This window comes from Megascapheus bottae, chromosome 18 (genome assembly GCF_031878675.1).
Source record: "Megascapheus bottae isolate mThoBot1 chromosome 18, mThoBot2.hap1, whole genome shotgun sequence".
Classification (NCBI taxonomy): domain Eukaryota; kingdom Metazoa; phylum Chordata; class Mammalia; order Rodentia; family Geomyidae; genus Megascapheus; species Megascapheus bottae.
The window spans coordinates 32729872-32746748 of NC_143526.1; the positions used below are offsets into that span (position 1 = coordinate 32729872).

Consider the following 16877-nt stretch of genomic DNA (forward strand, 5'->3'; position numbering starts at 1 on the left):
TGAAGACCCGGGTTCGATTCCTCGGTACCCCACATACATAGCAAAAAGCCAGAAGTGGTGTTGAGGCTCAAGTGGTAGAGCTCTAGCCTTGAGAAAGTCCAAGGACAGTGCTCAGGCCCTGAGCTCAAGCCCAGGACTGGCAAAAAAAAAGAAGTCAGGAAAGAATTTTCTCAGCCATGGGAGCGATGTGTGCAAAGGCCCTGGGACTGGGGTGAGCTCACTGTTATCTCTCCTCCAAACACCTTGCTTCCTTGGTGTCCATTTTTAACACCTTTACCCCTCTCCCTCCGTCCCCTCCCTTCCTCCACCCTCATGTGGAGGAAGCCATGTGCTCAGTACGAGGGTCACAGACATAGCCAGGTAGTGTCTCCTGACTTCTGATAATGGGGCATTTCTTCTCTGCCTACCCCATCCCCAGAAAGAGCTCTATGGATGTCGGTGGAGTGGCCCCTTTACAGACGGACAGACTGAGGCTCTGAGAGGCACCTCTGCCAGGCAGGACCTCAGTTTCCCCATCTTCTGAGCCGGTGGGGTGTCCTCTTGCCTCGGCCAGCACCATGGGCAGCAACAAGAGCAAGCCGAAGGAGGGGACCCAGCGGCGTCGCAGCTTGGAGCCCACCGAGGCCCCTGGCGCCTTCCCAGCCTCGCAGACACCCAGCAAGCCAGCCTCTGCCGATGGCCTCCGCGGCCCGGCGTCCGCCTTTGTGCCCGCTGCAGCCACTGCCGAGCCCAAGCTGTTTGGGGGTTTCAACTCCTCAGACACCGTCACCTCCCCACAGAGGGTGGGGCCTCTGGCTGGTCAGTGTGCTGGGCAGGGTGGGTGCTGGGGGGCACTGGGCCCTGGGGACTCGGCCCCGGCTCCCGCCTGCAGCCCTAGACACACAGCTCACAGACAGACAGATGGCCACGTGCCCTTGGCTAGGCCTGTGCCTGAGGTAGACAGGACCACTGGGGGGACTTGGGGTGCTAGGCACTTGTCACAGCCCTGGGACGCCTGTCTCAGGGGCCTGGCCAGCCCTGCACCCAGCTTACCTGAGCCCCGCAAGGACCTTATGTGGCCCCCACACATGCCAAAACCTGCTGCCCGTGCCAGTATCCGGGCTGGGCACTGATGGGGTGAGACGGGAGCAGCCCTCCTGCCCGCTTGACATTCCTGCCCTCCCCACAGGCGGAGTGACCACCTTCGTGGCTCTCTATGACTATGAGTCACGCACAGAGACTGACCTGTCCTTCAAGAAGGGGGAGAGGCTCCAGATCGTCAACAACACGTGAGTGCCCCTCTGCCCACCTCACGGCAGGGCATGTGGAGGTGGGAAATGCTCTCCGGCCTGCTGCTCCCCGGCGCTGCCAGCAGAGGGCAGTGCGGAGCCCGCACGCCTCCCCTGCTCCAGGCAGCACTGTGGGCCTCCCCAACCTCGGGGTCCCCTCCACCCTGAGCCCTGGCTTGTTCTCTGCAGCTCTTTTAGCCTCTCCTTCTCTCTGCTTCTCTCTTGCTGGCCCTCAGGAGGAAAGTGGATGTCAGGTGTGTACCCTGCTTCAGGGGGGCCGGCCAGGGGGCGCTTGGCTGGGGCCTGGGTACTGCCGCCGCATGAGCCCCCCCATCTCCACCTGTGCTCTCGGGCTCCCTCTGCTTATCTCCTTCACCCCAACCCCCTTCCTGCTAGTGTGACCAGATCCCTGCCCCATCACCTCCCCCCTCCCGCCTCTCCCTCTGATCCAGCAGCACACATGGTGGCCCAGCTGCATGTGGGGCCGGCGCAAGAAGCCCCTCCATGGCAGGTGTCCACAGAAGGTAGCTGGGGTCTGGACAAGAATCCCTACTGTGTGTCCCTCCCTCGTGGTGACCACAGGCAAGGGAGGGACACACAGGGCCTCCAGGGAAGGCAGGGTGGAGGTGGAGGAGGTGGGCCGACACCGACAAGCCGGCAGGGCAGGAGGGCAGGCAGCATCTGGAGGTGATGCGGCAGAAAGGCCTGGCTAAGGAGGTGCCCCCCCCGCCCCGCCCCGCCCCACTTTAGGTCTTGCTGTTGTGTCCCGCCTCCCTTCCCTCCTGCATGTTGCTCCTCTGCCTGCCATGACGCTTCTCCCTTCTCCCATCTCTGCCTGCTCGACTCCTATTCACCCCTCAAGATCCAGCATAGGCCCGCCCGTCTTCCCTGCCAGGCAAAGCCATGTGAGGTGCCCAGTGCTTCCTCGTTGCTCTTTTCTGTGGTGCAACTGGGCAGCAGCAATCGGGGAGGACTATCGCTTTTATACAAACTGAGGAAACTGAGGCTCAGAGTCCTGAAAGCCTTGCCCAGGGTCACATAGCTGCCCAGAACTTGGGCAGTGGTTCTCCCTTCCTCCTGCTCCCCTGAGGGGGGAGTCCCCCAACCCCCTCCCCACTCCGATGTGTCATCTTGCGTGTGTCTCTGTTCTCTTGTCACCAGCTGTCTGTATCTCTGTCCCCACAACTGGCTGCTCTCCTCTGGCTCCTCTGTTGGCTCACCTGGTTTCTCTGGGTGTGGGTCACAGGTCACATGATTTCAGCTGTGTGTTGCCACAGCCCTAAGAAGTAGGGCTTTTATTTGCTGCGCTTTATGGATGAGGAAACTGAGGCTGGAGAGGTGAAATGATATAACCAAGGTCACACAGCTGGCAGAGCTGGGCAGAGTAGTGGCTCAATGCCCATGGGCATTGTGGGGGGCATCCTCTCCCTTTCTGGGTAGTGCAGGGAACTAGATGTGATGGGATCTCCTTTATGGGGGCCCCTGGAAGCTGTGAGGGGCTCGGATTGGGCTATCAACCTAAGCTCTCACTCTCACCTCAGTGTTAATGCACTGCTAGGTGGAGTCTAGTTTTGAGGTGGCATTGAGGGAAGAGGAGAAATTTGGGGGTGCTCAGATACCCTTCCTCCTGCCAGGACCTCTGCATGCCCTTCTGGGGTGACCCATAGGGTCTCTACCTGCCCCAGCCACCTCCTACTCCCAAAAGAGTTTGGTGTAGAACTGGGGGTACACTGGTCTCACAGCCTGGGGACACCTGGATCTTGTTGCCGTGGGGCCCTGGGTCCATGGAGGTCCTGCTGTCCCAGGCCGCTGACCTGGGCTCCCAAAACTGGCTCAGCTTGCCTCCTTCCAGTCTTTGGCTGGGCCTCGTCTGGCCTCTGAGTCCTCGCCCAGGATCGCGGGGATGGGAGAACCTCCAGACAGCTGCCTCCTGTGACTTGAGTCTGCTTGTAGTTTGGGGCAAGTCCTTGCCTCTCTCCATGCCTTGTTTCCCCAGCTATACACGGAAAGTGCTGGCCTGCTGGAGGCTGGTGTCCTCCGTGGATATTCTGTGTCTCTCAGCAAACCCCGAGGGGGCAGAGGCCTGGCCTTCCTCCAGACAGTGTGACCTTTGGGGTCCCAACGGGATAGCAAAGTGTGGCTTTCCCAGCAGAGCCATGGAGGGAGGTGGGTGGAGGTTTGGATCTGGAGGCTGGCCTTGCTCCCGAGGTGAACTCTGCTCCTCTCACCTCAGGCCCCCGTGTGTGTCTGGCCCATGTAACCCAATGTCACCCCCTTTTATCTCGCTCCCTCTTGAGAGGCTCTGTCCCCTCTGGCCTCACCCTAAGCAAGCCCAGGAAACTACCCCACAGCCGCAGGGAACTGCCTCCCTCCTCAGCCTGGGGCCAAGGCTGTGTGACCTTGAGCAGAGACCCTGGCTCCTCTGGCCTCAGTCTTCCCACCTGTATTAGAGGCGTGGGAGGGGCTGGCCCGAGGCCCCGCCCCTGCCCGCCCCTCTCTCCCCTGCGCCTTCCCTGTGCCCCACCATTGCTTTGGATGTGCAGCGGCTGCTGCCCCGGGCTCCTGCTCTCTCCTGGCTCCTGGCAACTTCCACTCCTGCCTCTCACCACCCCCCTCTCTGCCTCTTCTCTCCCGGGCCTTTCGCTTGCTCCTCCCTCCTCTGTGTCGCTGGACCCCCGCTCCAGCCAGACCTGGTTCACATTCCGATGGCTGCAAAGGTACTTCTGCCCCTCCCCGCTCCCCCCTCTCTTCCTCCCTTGCTCCCTTCCCTCCCTCCCTCTGCCCTCCCAGGCCCAGGGAACCAGACTGTATGCTGGGAGTCCCATCCCTTCCCCCTCCCCCTCCCCTCTGCCCCCCCTCCAGGGGCAGTTAACAGGCTCCGCCTCTTCACCCTCCTCTCCCCCATGTGACCTGCTATGTGACTTTGGGCAAGTCCCAGCCTCCTTTGGCCTCAGTTTCCCCTGGGTTTGGGGGTAGGTGGCAGGAAGAGGAGCTTTAGGACCTTGCTGGTGCGTAGAGCTCAGCCTGGTCTGTCACTGTCCTCGCTAGGGCCATCCTCGTCCCCATTTAGGTCTTGTGGCCCCCAAGCCAGGGCTTCTGGATCTGGGGCTCGGGTGATCTCTTCATTGGGCATCATGCTGGCAGGGGTTTTCTGTCTGTGGCCGCCTTGCTTACCTATAGAGATGGGGACTCTCCCCCCCCCCCCCGCCCCCGGCCCCCCGCTCTGGTCAGGCAGTCCTCAGAGTCTTGAGGCGCTTCTGGAAGCCTCACTGGCTGAGTGCACTCAGCCATAACTGGGCCAGGGGGTCCAGGGGGGCTGCCACCCACTCTCAGTGCACCCACGGTGCGCGCCTTGGCTGCTGCTGCTGCCCAGGCTTTGTGCGCCCTCCCTGGGCTCTGGACTCAGGACAGTGCCCAGAAAGACTGGCAAGCCTTTAGGCTCGCTTGGTGACAGCTCCCCCTCCTTTTTTTGGCTCCTTCCTGGCCCCGCACAGAGAGGGAGACTGGTGGCTGGCCCACTCGCTCAGCACAGGACAGACCGGCTACATCCCCAGCAACTATGTGGCGCCCTCCGACTCCATCCAGGCTGAAGAGTGAGTGCTGTTTCTTGCACTGTTGCTGCTGGCTCAGTGTCCCCCTCGGGCTCATCCCAGAAGCTTGGCCCCAGTACCACCCAGTCTCTTCCACCCTAGGTGGTACTTTGGCAAGATTACCAGACGGGAGTCAGAGCGGTTACTGCTGAATGCAGAGAATCCGAGAGGGACCTTCCTGGTGAGAGAAAGCGAGACCACGAAAGGTGCGAGCGCTTCTGTGGACCAGGGGAAGCTGAGTTGGGTGGGTTGCTGGCATTGGGTATTGTAGAGTGAATAGGAGTTTGGTATATGCCATGGGGTAGGTGAGGGAACAGCAGGATGGGTCAGGGGGTATGCAGAGGAGTCCTATGGTGAGAGGTGAGGGAAGGGTGAGGCTTAGCCTGTCTGGTCTCAGCAGCCTGTCAGGTCAGAGTATTACACAGCAAGACTCCTTCCCAGAGTGGCCCCTTCCCCGCCCCTTCTCCTTAGGGGGTGGACCTGACCTCGCCCTTCTGCATATTCTGGCCCTCTGATCACAGCCCCCTGCCATCACCAGGGCGGGTCAAGCAAGCTGGGCTGCTTCCTATGGGCCTGGGGTTCAGTGGGAGATGGAAAAGCAGGCCCCTCTTTCCACCCACACCACTCCCCTCTTTTGGCCTTGTGGGGGTCAGGGAGTTGGGGGGGTGGATGGTGGTGAGGGGGGTCTGGGGACATGTGTCCGCCTGAGCAAGCATGGGTGTGCCCCTGTGTGCACTCGGGGTCATGGTTGGCTTAGCCTCAGGCATGTGGCCTCCTCTGTGCACATGTGGCCTGGCCATCTGCAGAACACCCCAGCTTTCCAGGGCAGGCTTGAGCCACTTGGTGGGTTTCCACCCCATCGCCATATGGCCAGCGGCCTTCTCTGGGCCTTGGCTTCTTCATGTGCACTCTGTCAATCAACACCTCCAGCTCAGGATACCCCAGGGGCCCAGACGCTGGCTTTCCTTCCTTCTGGTCTGAGTCTTCCCCAGCCTCACCTCTCATGCCCCCCAGGTGTCCCCGGGTACTGATTTCACCCACCGAGGTGCCAGCCAGGCGTGGGGCTGTGAGCAGGAGTTGTTTCCAGCTAGAAACCTTCTGGGTCTTGGGGAAGGGGAAGAGGCCTTGGCGCCCTGCAGGCCACACACAGCCCTGTGGTGTCCTGCCAACTTCCACAGCCTCAGCTATTCCAGTCTTCCTGGCCAGGCTGGAAGGGGCTGACAGGGACATAGTCTGTGGTCAGCCTGGGGAGGGGACAGCCAGGCCACACGCTGCCCAGTCAGCAGGGGTCACGTGGACTCTACACTGGAGAATCTCTACGCTGTGAAGGGAGAGTCCAGACAGGGCAAGCAGCTGGCACAGTCACACAAAAGAGATGGGCACACAGCAGAGGTGGGCACATGGTAGAGATGCACAGCCAGGCTTCCCAGCCCCAGTGCTCAAGTTCATTATCCTAGCTACTCAGGAGCCTGAGACCTGAGGATCACAGTTCAAAGCCAGCTGGACAGGAGAGTCCAGGAGACTCTTTTTTTTTTCCCAGTCCTGGGGCTTAAACTCAGGGTTTGAGCACTGTCCTTGCTCTTCCTCAAGGCTAGAGCTCTACACTTACGCCATAACACCATTTCTGGCTTTTTCTATGTACGTGGTACCGAGGAATCGAACCCAGGTCTTCATGCATGTTAGGCAAGCACTCTTATGGCTAGGCCAAACTCCCGGCCTCCGGGAGACTCTTTTATCTCCCATTCACCACCAAAAAGCTGGAAGTGGAGCTGTGGCTCCCTGTGGTAGAGTGCTAGCCTTGAGCAAAAAAGCTGAAGGGACAATGCCCAGGGCCTGAGTTCAAGTCCTGTACAGCACAGAACAACAACAACAACAACAAAAAGGAGATTAGGTTTGTGACTGGACTACCAGAGCCATGTTAACGGATGGGTGGGACTGGAGCTGTCACCCCAGGCAGCCAGAGTGACAGCCTGGTCCCCTCTTCCTGACCCCACCCCGCAGGCGCCTACTGCCTCTCCGTGTCTGACTTAGACAACGCCAAGGGCCTCAACGTGAAGCATTACAAGATCCGCAAGCTGGACAGCGGAGGCTTCTACATCACCTCCCGCACCCAGTTCAACAGCCTGCAGCAGCTGGTGGCCTACTACTCCAGTGAGCCGGGCCTCCCCGGGGGTCTCCCTCCTTCCCATGCTCTCTCCCACCTTTCCTCCGTCCACCCCTCCCTGGCAGGCCTCCCTCTCCTTTCCTCTCCCTCCCCTCCCCTCCCTCCCCACCCCCCCTCTGCAGCTGGCTGGTGAGGAGGGGGCTTCCGGCTAGAGCTGGGAGGGAGGGGACGTGGGCTCCTTCCCATTGTTTCTGCTTGCTAAGACCAACTGGTCTGAACTAGTTCCTGGGAGAGGAGGAGGGGGTTACGGGCTGTTGCCCAGCAGGAGAGAGGAAAGGAGAGAGAGGGGTGAGTGTGGCAGCAGGATTGAGAACTCTGGGGGCTGTGGGTGGGGTGTGGGCATGGGAGGCCATGGCCCTGGGTGCCCTCTGCCTGTCTGGGGCCCATAGGTGCCCGCCTCCAATGTCCCCTCAACCTTCCCCAGTCCCCAGGTCGCGCCTTCAGGGTTGTCTTGAGTCAAGATGAAGACCCCAGTCCCCCCCTCCATTTCCCTTCCCTTCCTCTCCCCTCACCTGCAGCTCTCCCAGCACCTGCACCTTTCAGCAGCTTCTCTGGACAGCAGCCCCTCTTATCTGTAGCCTTTAAGCCATGTACCGCCCGGGGTCCCCTCCCAGGGACCCCACTGTAGACCCAGGCCCAGTCACTGCCTCCTCTAGGAAGCGTTCCAGCCCACACCACCTCACTGCAAGTGCAACACCCAGCTTTCCACAAATCTGATGTGAACACTTATTCCTTACTGGGTCCCTAGCACACTCCGACTCTATGAATGAATGAATGAGTGAATGAATGAAGCAAGCCAATGTACATGGCACAGTTGACCAGTGGGGGTGGGGTACACACAGTGCTGATACTGTTCAGTGGGGACACCCTATGAGTCTCTCGAGCCGTGGGGCCCACACACCCTGGCAGGGCCTCCTGATGCACCTCTGCCTGAGCCCCTGCCCCTTGCCTCCTTGTCTCCAGAGCATGCCGATGGCCTGTGCCACCGGCTCACCACGGTGTGCCCCACATCCAAACCACAGACCCAGGGCCTGGCCAAGGATGCCTGGGAGATCCCCCGGGAGTCGCTGCGGCTGGAGGTCAAGCTGGGCCAGGGCTGCTTCGGGGAGGTGTGGATGGGTAAGCGACCAGGCTGCACCTTCCAGGCTGCTCAGGGCTCCCGCGTCCCCTGCCTGACACTGCCTACCCCTGGGCTTACCTCCTCCTTTTAATTCCCAGATGTTGATGGTTCCGAGCCCTGGGTGTCTCCCTGGTTTTCTTTTTTTGGGGAATGGGTCATGGGGCTTGAACTCTGGGCCTGGGCACTGTCCCTGAGCTCTTCAGCTCAAGGCTACTGTCCTACCCCTTGAGCCACAGCGCCACTTCCAGTTTTCTAGTGATTAATTAGAGATAAGAGTCTCACGGTCTTTAGTGCCCGGGCTGGCTTTGAACCACGATCCTCAGTTCTCAGCCTCCTGAGTAGCTAGGATGACAGGTGTGAGCCACTGTGCCCTGCTCCCCCTGGTTTTCATATGTGCTTATCACACGCTCAGGTCCTGATCACCCCCTCTTACTCCCCAGGGGTACAGCCCGTACCCTTCCACTGAGATACAGCCGAGCTGCTCTGGTTCCCTGTAGCTGAGGGCCAGCCACTTGGCCCTCGGCCTGTGGAGAGTGGGGCCCTGCTGGTCTCCCTGGCCTCTGCCCTCCTCTTGGGCTCTCCTTACTGGTTACTGGTGCCCCAGGGATGGTTGGTGCCCCACCAAGCAGGACCAGGAGCTTGAAGGAGGGGAAGGAGGGGAGTGGGCTGGCACCAGGGTCTCCCAGCATCCTCTTGGGATTACTCTCCGGGGACAATCCTTATCAATGCCCATGTTCATGCACAGGTGACAAGGGCTCACCTTGTCCTCACCGAGGCCCAGTGAGCAGTGCCCTGTCCTTGGCCCATTTGCAGAGGGGAATGTGGAGGTTGGGAAGGAGCACCAGTCTTGGCTGGACCTGCCCGCCATGTGGCTGGGGAGCGGAGTGCCCAGGCAGGCAGGTCCTGGGCTCCATGGCACCTCCACTGAGGCAGCCCGCACTCCTCACCCACAGGGACCTGGAATGGCACCACCAGGGTAGCCATCAAAACCCTCAAGCCGGGCACCATGTCTCCGGAGGCCTTCCTGCAGGAGGCGCAGGTCATGAAGAAACTGAGGCATGAGAAGTTGGTGCAGCTGTATGCCGTGGTGTCGGAGGAACCCATCTACATTGTCACGGAGTACATGAGCAAGGGTGAGGCCTGGCACCCCAGGGACTCAACCAGGGGAGGCTGAGGGCCAGCTCTGGGCCCCTCCTGGAACACGTGTCTTCGTGCCAGCCCACGAGGCTGTGGATGGGACAGTGGGGCTGTCCCCTGGGGACTGCCTTCCCCTTTCCTCCAAGCCCTGTCTACGACAAGTCTCCGGCTTGACCTTGACTTCATTTGTTTGTGTCTTTGAGACAGGGTCTCTTAAACACCCTGAAGCCAAGGTTATTCTTTGTATGTATTTATTTATTTTGTGGGTCATGGGGCTTGAACTTGGCTTGGGCGCTGTCCCTCAGCTCTTCAGCTCAAGGCTACCGCCCTACCCTCGATGCGAGCCCTACTTCCTATTTTTTCTAGGTTAATTGGAGATAGTCTCTTGGCTTTGTAGTATCTGGGCTGGCTTTGAACCTTGATCCTCAGATCTCAGCCTCCTGAGTAACTAGGAGCAGTGTCCATTTAGTGAGTTTTAGCCAGTAGGCTCTCACACCTCTTCAGTGTGCTGTGACCCGGTGACAGGTTTCTCTGGAAATTTCCTGCCTGCAAACGTTATGCTTAGCTCTGTGGGTCAGTGAGTGGTTTGTGGGTTCAGTGGGGTGCAGGCTGTCTGGAGCCCCCGGTGGGGGGGATGCCTCCCACTTCAGAACAAGGCTTGGTTCTGAGATGGGCTCTGTGCAGTGGGCGGGTGGGCAGAGGCTGGAGCTGGGTCTCTCTTTGCCTAGGGAGTTTGCTGGACTTCCTCAAGGGGGAAACGGGCAAGTACCTGAGGCTTCCTCAGCTGGTGGACATGGCTGCTCAGGTGAGTCTCCCTTCTCACCTCCCCATGTCCTCCCTCAGTCCCAGAGCACCAAAGACTTCTCAGGCTTAGGCAGCTCCAGCCTCTGGAGCGCCCCCTGCAGGAGGCCTGTCTGGACTGTTCGCAGCCACCTGGAGGTGCCTTGAAGGATGGTCCCAGGCAGAGGACTTTATTGGAGCATCAGGAGTCACTGGCTCGCTCTGTGAGACCGCAGGCCTCGTTTTAAGATCATTTAGGCAATCAACAAACAATCTTGTATTATGGCTCACTACAGGCAGTGCTCAAAATCTTTTTTTTGTTGTTTGTTTGGTTTTGATCACTGTGAGGGGAGGAAGGGAGTGGCTGGTACTCCATGTGATGGAGGAGAAATGGGCTCAGAGGGCATGGACCAGGACAGGGCATGGGCAGCTGTCAGGGCGTGCTGTACCCGTGCGCCATGCCTTACTTGGGCCTGGGTCTCCATGCCATCCACCCCCCTGGCTGCTTCTTCTTGGTCCTCTCCCTGGCCTGTGCCCTGCATCTCCTCCCTGGCGCTCTGGTCGTGGTTGTGCACTGGTGGTGTTGGGGATAGGGGGAGGTGGGGAGAGGGCGGAGAGTGTGGCTGGCCCAGCACCCTGGCACATCCCGCCGTGGCCCCTGAGCCAGGACCCCGGGGGTCTCTCTGCAGATCGCCTCGGGCATGGCGTATGTGGAGCGGATGAACTATGTCCACCGTGACCTGCGAGCGGCCAACATCCTGGTTGGGGAGAACTTGGTGTGCAAGGTGGCGGACTTTGGGCTGGCCCGCCTCATCGAGGACAACGAGTACACAGCCCGGCAAGGTGGGGGTCGGGGTGGGCGCAGGACAGGGGCCCGCGCGATCGGTGACTGGGGGATGGCACCGCTGCTGGCTTTCCTCTTCTGCCTAGTGGCAGAAAGAGTGCCCAGACCCGCTGACCACCGCCCCGGCCCTCCTCGTGCCCGCAGGTGCCAAGTTCCCCATCAAGTGGACGGCGCCCGAAGCAGCCCTGTACGGCCGCTTCACCATCAAGTCCGACGTGTGGTCCTTTGGGATCCTCCTGACAGAGCTCACCACCAAGGGCCGGGTGCCCTACCCTGGTGAGGAAGCTCTCCTGTGCCTGGACTCAGTCTCCCCATTAGGGTGCCCTCTCTGGTTAGGGCTCCTGGCCTGGAGGATGGGATGTAAGGGGGCTCTGCTTCTAGGCAGGGCACCCCCATGCCCCTGTCCGCCCCTTTCCCCTCTCCTGTCTGTGGCCAGAAACTCATGCCCCCTCCTGCCCGCAGGGATGGTGAACCGGGAGGTGCTGGACCAGGTGGAGAGGGGCTACCGCATGCCCTGCCCGCCCGAGTGCCCCGAGTCCCTGCACGACCTCATGTGCCAGTGCTGGCGGAAGGAGCCCGAGGAGCGGCCCACCTTCGAGTACCTGCAGGCCTTCCTGGAGGACTATTTCACGTCCACCGAGCCACAGTACCAGCCTGGGGAGAACCTATAGGCGAAGGCGCCCCCGACTGCACGCGGCCTTCCTCAGCTTGGCCGGGCTAGGCTCCCAGTGGGTCTCGGAGGCAGGGCCTGGCCGCCCTCTGCCCACCCACCACTGGTCCTTCGATGAGGGCTGAATTCATTGCCAAGGCCTCCTGTGGGGCACAGGGAAGCACTTCTGGACCTGGGGCAGCCCAACAGGAGGGGCTGAGGACAGCACAGAAGGTCTCAGCTCAGCATCTGCCCTGGCCACGCCCCCGCTCCCTGCCCTCCCTCCCTGCCCTCCCTCCTACTCCGCCCATCTCTGGAGGAGGAACTGGGATGAAGGACTGGGCCGGGATGCCCTTTTCCAGATGGACCCCTACCACCCACCTGACTCCTTCCCTACTTCTGCCACCCCGGGGATGTCTCAAGAGCTGGCCAAGAGAGCCTTTCCAAAGAGGAGCAGCAATGGCCCCTGGCACTCAGTCGGCTTGCCAGCCTGTCTCCGGCTGCCCATGGCTGAAATGTTCCTGTGTGGAGCCACTGGGTCTAGAACCTTCTCCCAGGCTGGACAGCCCATGGCCCAGTGGGGCTTGGTGATGGGGGCTGGGTTGAATACTGTCCCCGCCCCCCCCGAATCCTACCTTTCATCCTAGGGTCTCTTTGAAACAATCAGTTCCTTGCCCCCATTCTGCCCATGAGGAAACTGAGTCCAGAGAAAGTATATGACTTTCCCATGGCACAGAAGTCAGGATTGTGGGACCAGTGGTTGGTGCTCCCACTGTTGTCCTCAGGAATTGTCCTCAGGCACCATGGGCAGACTGGGACAGCCCAGGGGACAAGGGACTAGAGATGGATTGGATAGCAGGGTCCTGGTACAGGGTATAGAGTCCTGTTTGGCTATTGATCCGTCTGATGTTGGGAAAGAGAATGGAGGCAGGTGTGAGGCCAAGTCAGGAATAAAGGAAGATGGTGGTTGAAGGAGGCCAGGGTTTTGATTGCTGGAGACAGCTGGACACAAAAAGGAGTGAGCTTCCTGTCTCTGGAGGCGATCAAGCAGAGGTAGATCAATTGGGAGACTGGGAGGCCCCCTTCCCCGCCTCTGCAGGGGATCTCAGGTCCTCTTATTTGTCCTGAGCATTTCAAAACCTGGCCTCTGCATTCCTCCCAGGCTGCCGTTTCATAACTCATGGCTCTGGAGGGGAATGCCTGGGCCGTGTGACTTTGGGCAGCTCCACTCCCCCTGTGAGCTGCCATGTCAGTCTGCATGTGGCCCTGGCCTCTGTACCAGCTCAGTTCCTGTCCAGACTCAGTGGCTGGGCAGTCATGGGGGGCCCAGCCCCAAGGACAGCCAGTAACTGTTTGGTCTTATGTTTGCTGTCTAGCCTTAGGGGTGTGATGTGGTGGCTTTCTTCCTGGGCCTGCATCTGTCCATCTACAAAGTGGGCAGCTAGCTGACCATGGTGGCATCTGGCCAAGGGCCCCTGTGTGCGTGTATGTGTGTGCGCCTGTCTGTCTCCATGTGTGTCCATATTTAACATGTACAGAACGCCCCCCTCTCTGTCCCCAGCTGTGTTCATGTCACCCACTGTCCTGTCACAGCAATAACATTCCTGCCGCTGGCATCTCAGCGTGCTGGGCCCCGGTGGTGGCGTACGTTGGCGGCACACGAGGCCATGGGACTGGCTGATGAAATGTCACCTTTCCCTCCCATTCCTGTCTCTGCCCGTCTCCTTCCGTCCATCCCGGTCACCTCCAAACGTAGTCACCCCTGTGATCCCCATTCTCTCCCCAGATGCCCCAGCCCCTTCCTACCACGTGTCCTAATACTGTCTTCTTTTTTTAAACAGTGTTTTGTAGATTTCAGATGACTATGCAGAGGCCCTGGGGACCCCCCACCCCCCAGCTCTGGGCGGGGTTAGGGATGCCGCTTACCATGGCCCAGGCTTGGGGGTCCAGAATTGGTTGTAAATACTTTGCATATTGTCTGATTAAACACAAACAGACCTCAAGAGTTTGGCTGGAGATTTATTGAGTGTGTAGCATTGTGTGTGTGTGTGTGTGTGTGTGTGTGTGTGTGTGTGTGTGCAAAGTTAGAAGGGTATGTGAGAATGATCTGCAGTCAGGATCCTTGGGCTGGGCAACCTTGCCAGCTGGCAGGGTTGGGGTGGGGGCTGCTGGGCTTAGAGTAGAGGCAGCCATGGCAGGTTACCACCATGCATGTATGTCGGCCCCTGGGTTGGAGGGTCACATCTGGGGAGAAGCTCCAGATCATGCCTGGCGTCCCCTAAACCTTGGGAAGCTCAGGATTCAAATGGCCACCTGCTATGTGGAATATGTTGCTACTGTGGCCACAGGAGGTGCCACAGGTCTGTGTGCGCTGTTCACACAGCGCAGGAGAGCCAAGCCAGGAGGAAAGGCCACGGCCCCACGCACAGCTTTCCCCAGGACTGGAAGCTCCCAGTCCCCTCTCCTTCCCAGCACCCGGCCAGGCTGCTCCTGGCCCAGCGCCTCACCTGGCTACAGTAGGGAAGGAGGCGGCGAGGTGAGCAGGGTTTGCTCTGGCAGGCTCCTTGTTCCCTGCAGACAGCCACTCCCCGCGGGCCCTCATTTGTCCAGGGTGGCGGCACTACAGTGGAGGGATGTCAGTTCAGCTGCCCTCTGCCCCCGACCCTGCAGGCTGGGAGAAGCCTCTCAGTGACCTGAGTTGGGTGTATGCAGGTATGGGTGAAGCCAGCAGGGGCTGAACGTTCCTGGACGCAGGCTGGAGGCTGCTGCTGTCATGGCCGCCCTTCTCAGGTGTGAGGCGCCCTCTGCACAGCCTGGCAGTCCGGTTTCTCTTCTTTTCCTGGGCTTTGTGTTCCTGCCTCTCTTTGTCTCCCGGAGCTCTGTCTTTTGTTCCTGTCCTCTCAGAGGCTCTGTCTCTATCTCTGCATCTCACGGGCTTTGTTTCTCTCCATTTCGACCTCTGTGTGTCACCAGCTTTGGCGTTAATTCATTTTCCCATTAAGATTGACTGCACAGTCCCATGCAGTGTATGCGCATGCGTGTGTGTGTGTGAGAGAGAGAGCTGCTCCCCACTCAAGCTCTGCCCCCCAGCTCAGCTCCAGCTCCTTTCCTCTGGACACACTTGGCCGGGCCCTCCCCATGTCCCTCCAAATCTCTCATGATGCCCATGCTCATGACAAGCATGCGTGCTGGTGATATGTCCGTCGAATCCTCTGTCCAACAGCTATCTCTTGAGACAGGACCCTGCCAGGCCTCTCCACCCCTTCCCTCCCATTGTCCCCACTGGATGAGTACCTGCTACCCTGAGCCTCTATTCTTCTGTCTGGCCTTTGGCCTTCAAAGCCAGCCCCGGGCTCAGCCTCCGGACTACCCGTGTTCCTGACTCGCCCTACCCCACAGGCTTCGCTCCAGTGAGCCCACCAAATAGCCAAGTCTCCCCAAGGCTCTCCCCGTCCCGGTGACCCTTGATCCTTTCTCTCTTCACCGTGGGTCTCCTGTAGATCTGTGTTCTGACACTGCCAGGGCTGTTTTCCGGGGTGTGGATTGTGCCTACGTCGCCCCGTCCTCTCCTGCTCTCTCTCAGCCGTTCCTGCCGTTTACATGGTAGAGGGGGAACCGGTCTACATAAAATGCACAAATCTGCAGAGGAAAACCTCACACTCCCTGTCCTGCCATGTACTCACGGCTGTCTCTTCTTCACTGCCTATGTGGGATACAGAGTGGCCGTCACTGTCCCTTCTGGATGTCCTTTCTTGTTCCTTCATGCAGCCAATGTTGACTGACCCCGTTCTCCCAGGCTGTGACTTCTCATGTTCTCCTTCCCCTCTTCTTCCAGTCTTAGTGGACTTTGCCTCTGTTCTGTGCATCACTGCAGGGGAGAGAGAGGGGGGAGGGGGAGGAGAAGAGAGAGAAAGAGGGAGAGGCAGAGCACACACAATCTCACGGGTGTGCGTGTGCGTGTGTGTGTGCATGCACACTTGCATGCATGTGTGTCCCTTGCCCACTGCCTGCCCCTCACCTCTGCCTACTTCTCTTTCTTTCACAGGAATGGATGTTTAGAGAGGACTCTGGCTGATTTCTCCCTCTGTTCCTGCCCACTTCCTTTATCCTTTCCCTGGCCAGATCATGGCCAGCTCCTGCTCAGGCTCCCTCCTCCCCTGGCCTCTGTCCTTCTGTCCTTCATTAAGGCTTCCCATCAGGATTTTGGATCTAGCATTCCTCTTCATCCCTCACGCCCCCTCCCCCACCACAGCCTGCCAGTCTCCCACCCCCGGCCAGGCTGGCTTTGCACTCCTTGCCACACCCCTGTCCTGCACCGTGTCCCCAAACAGCTCCCCCTTATGACCCTGGCTGCCTTCCTGCCAACCCTGAGCCCATCTACCCCTCACTTTTCTCCTTTCTTCCCTCCTACCCAGGCCCCTCTGGCCTCACCATCCTGGCTTGCTCCTCCAGTCCCACCCAGGAATGGATCCTGCTTGCGAGCCCCAAGGCCCTGTGGTGCCCAGATTGGGGAGATGGGGCTGGGCCCGTCTTTGATGGGGTGGCAGCCTTTCTGCCACAATAAGGAGCGGGGATTGGAAGGCTGTCGAGTGATCTGAGCATTGGATATGTGGTAAACTGGGGTGTGTGTGTGTGTGTGTGTGTTGGACTGGGTGTGTAGGGTCTGGTTTGTGTGTCTGAGTCTCCATGCTTATGGATGTGACACTCTCTCTGACCATGAGAAATGGCCCGCTGGGTCCTGTCCTGCTTCGTGGCTGCCCGGGGTGTCTGACGCTCACGGGCTTTGTTGGGGTCTGCAGTGCCTTGTGCTGCTGTGCAGGTGTCACAGCCCGGGCCAGTGCTGGCTGAGTCCCAGCTCCCTGCAGGGGCTGGGCGTGAGTTACCCCGCAGCCCTGGTGGTGTGGGGTCTCCCCTCACAGCTCCTGCTCTCCCGCTCCCTCCCTGTCTCCCTTGGAGCTTTTCATGCATCTGTGCCAGTGTGGACCCGTGTTCAAGGAGCTTGGCCCTCCCCCTCCTCCTGTCACCTCTCTGTGGTGGAGAAACTTTTAGGTTCCCTGAGGCTTCCATCCACAAACCCCATAGTCAACACACCCCAGGCAGCCGGACCTAAGGTGCTTCTCCTCCTCCTCCTCCCCCTTCCCTCTTGTCCTCCACCTCCCCCCTCCTCCCCTCCTCCTCTTCCTTCCCTTTCCTCTTCTTCCTCTTCCTTCTCCTCCTCCTCCTCCTCCTCCTCCTCTTCCTTCTCCTCCTCCTCCTTTTTTTTTTTTTTTTGGTGCCAGACCTGGGACTTGAACTCAAGGCCTAGATGTTGTTCCTGAGATCTTT

The 16877-nt window shown here is 59.6% G+C and overlaps 1 protein-coding gene across 3 annotated transcripts in view; it reads left to right on the plus strand.

The window, feature by feature from the left end:
- The window catches only part of Src (SRC proto-oncogene, non-receptor tyrosine kinase), a 34981-nt gene extending 21426 nt beyond the window's left edge, over positions 1-13555 (plus strand). For 2 of the 3 annotated variants that reach the window (XM_090352328.1, XM_090352329.1), the window contains exons 4-14: positions 419-798; positions 1169-1268; positions 4763-4861; positions 4961-5064; positions 6860-7009; positions 7986-8141; positions 9096-9275; positions 10008-10084; positions 10749-10902; positions 11048-11179; positions 11366-13555. In XM_090352328.1, coding sequence (XP_090208454.1) covers positions 558-798; positions 1169-1268; positions 4763-4861; positions 4961-5064; positions 6860-7009; positions 7986-8141; positions 9096-9275; positions 10008-10084; positions 10749-10902; positions 11048-11179; positions 11366-11574 — 1602 coding nt within the window. In that variant the 5' untranslated portion in view covers positions 419-557 and the 3' untranslated portion in view covers positions 11575-13555. Of the gene's footprint in view, positions 1-418; positions 799-1168; positions 1269-1504; positions 1523-3952; positions 3986-4762; positions 4862-4960; positions 5065-6859; positions 7010-7985; positions 8142-9095; positions 9276-10007; positions 10085-10748; positions 10903-11047; positions 11180-11365 lie in introns of all 3 variants that reach the window. The other variant, XM_090352330.1, reaches the window with a different exon arrangement.
- The last annotated feature ends 3322 nt before the right edge of the window (positions 13556-16877 follow it).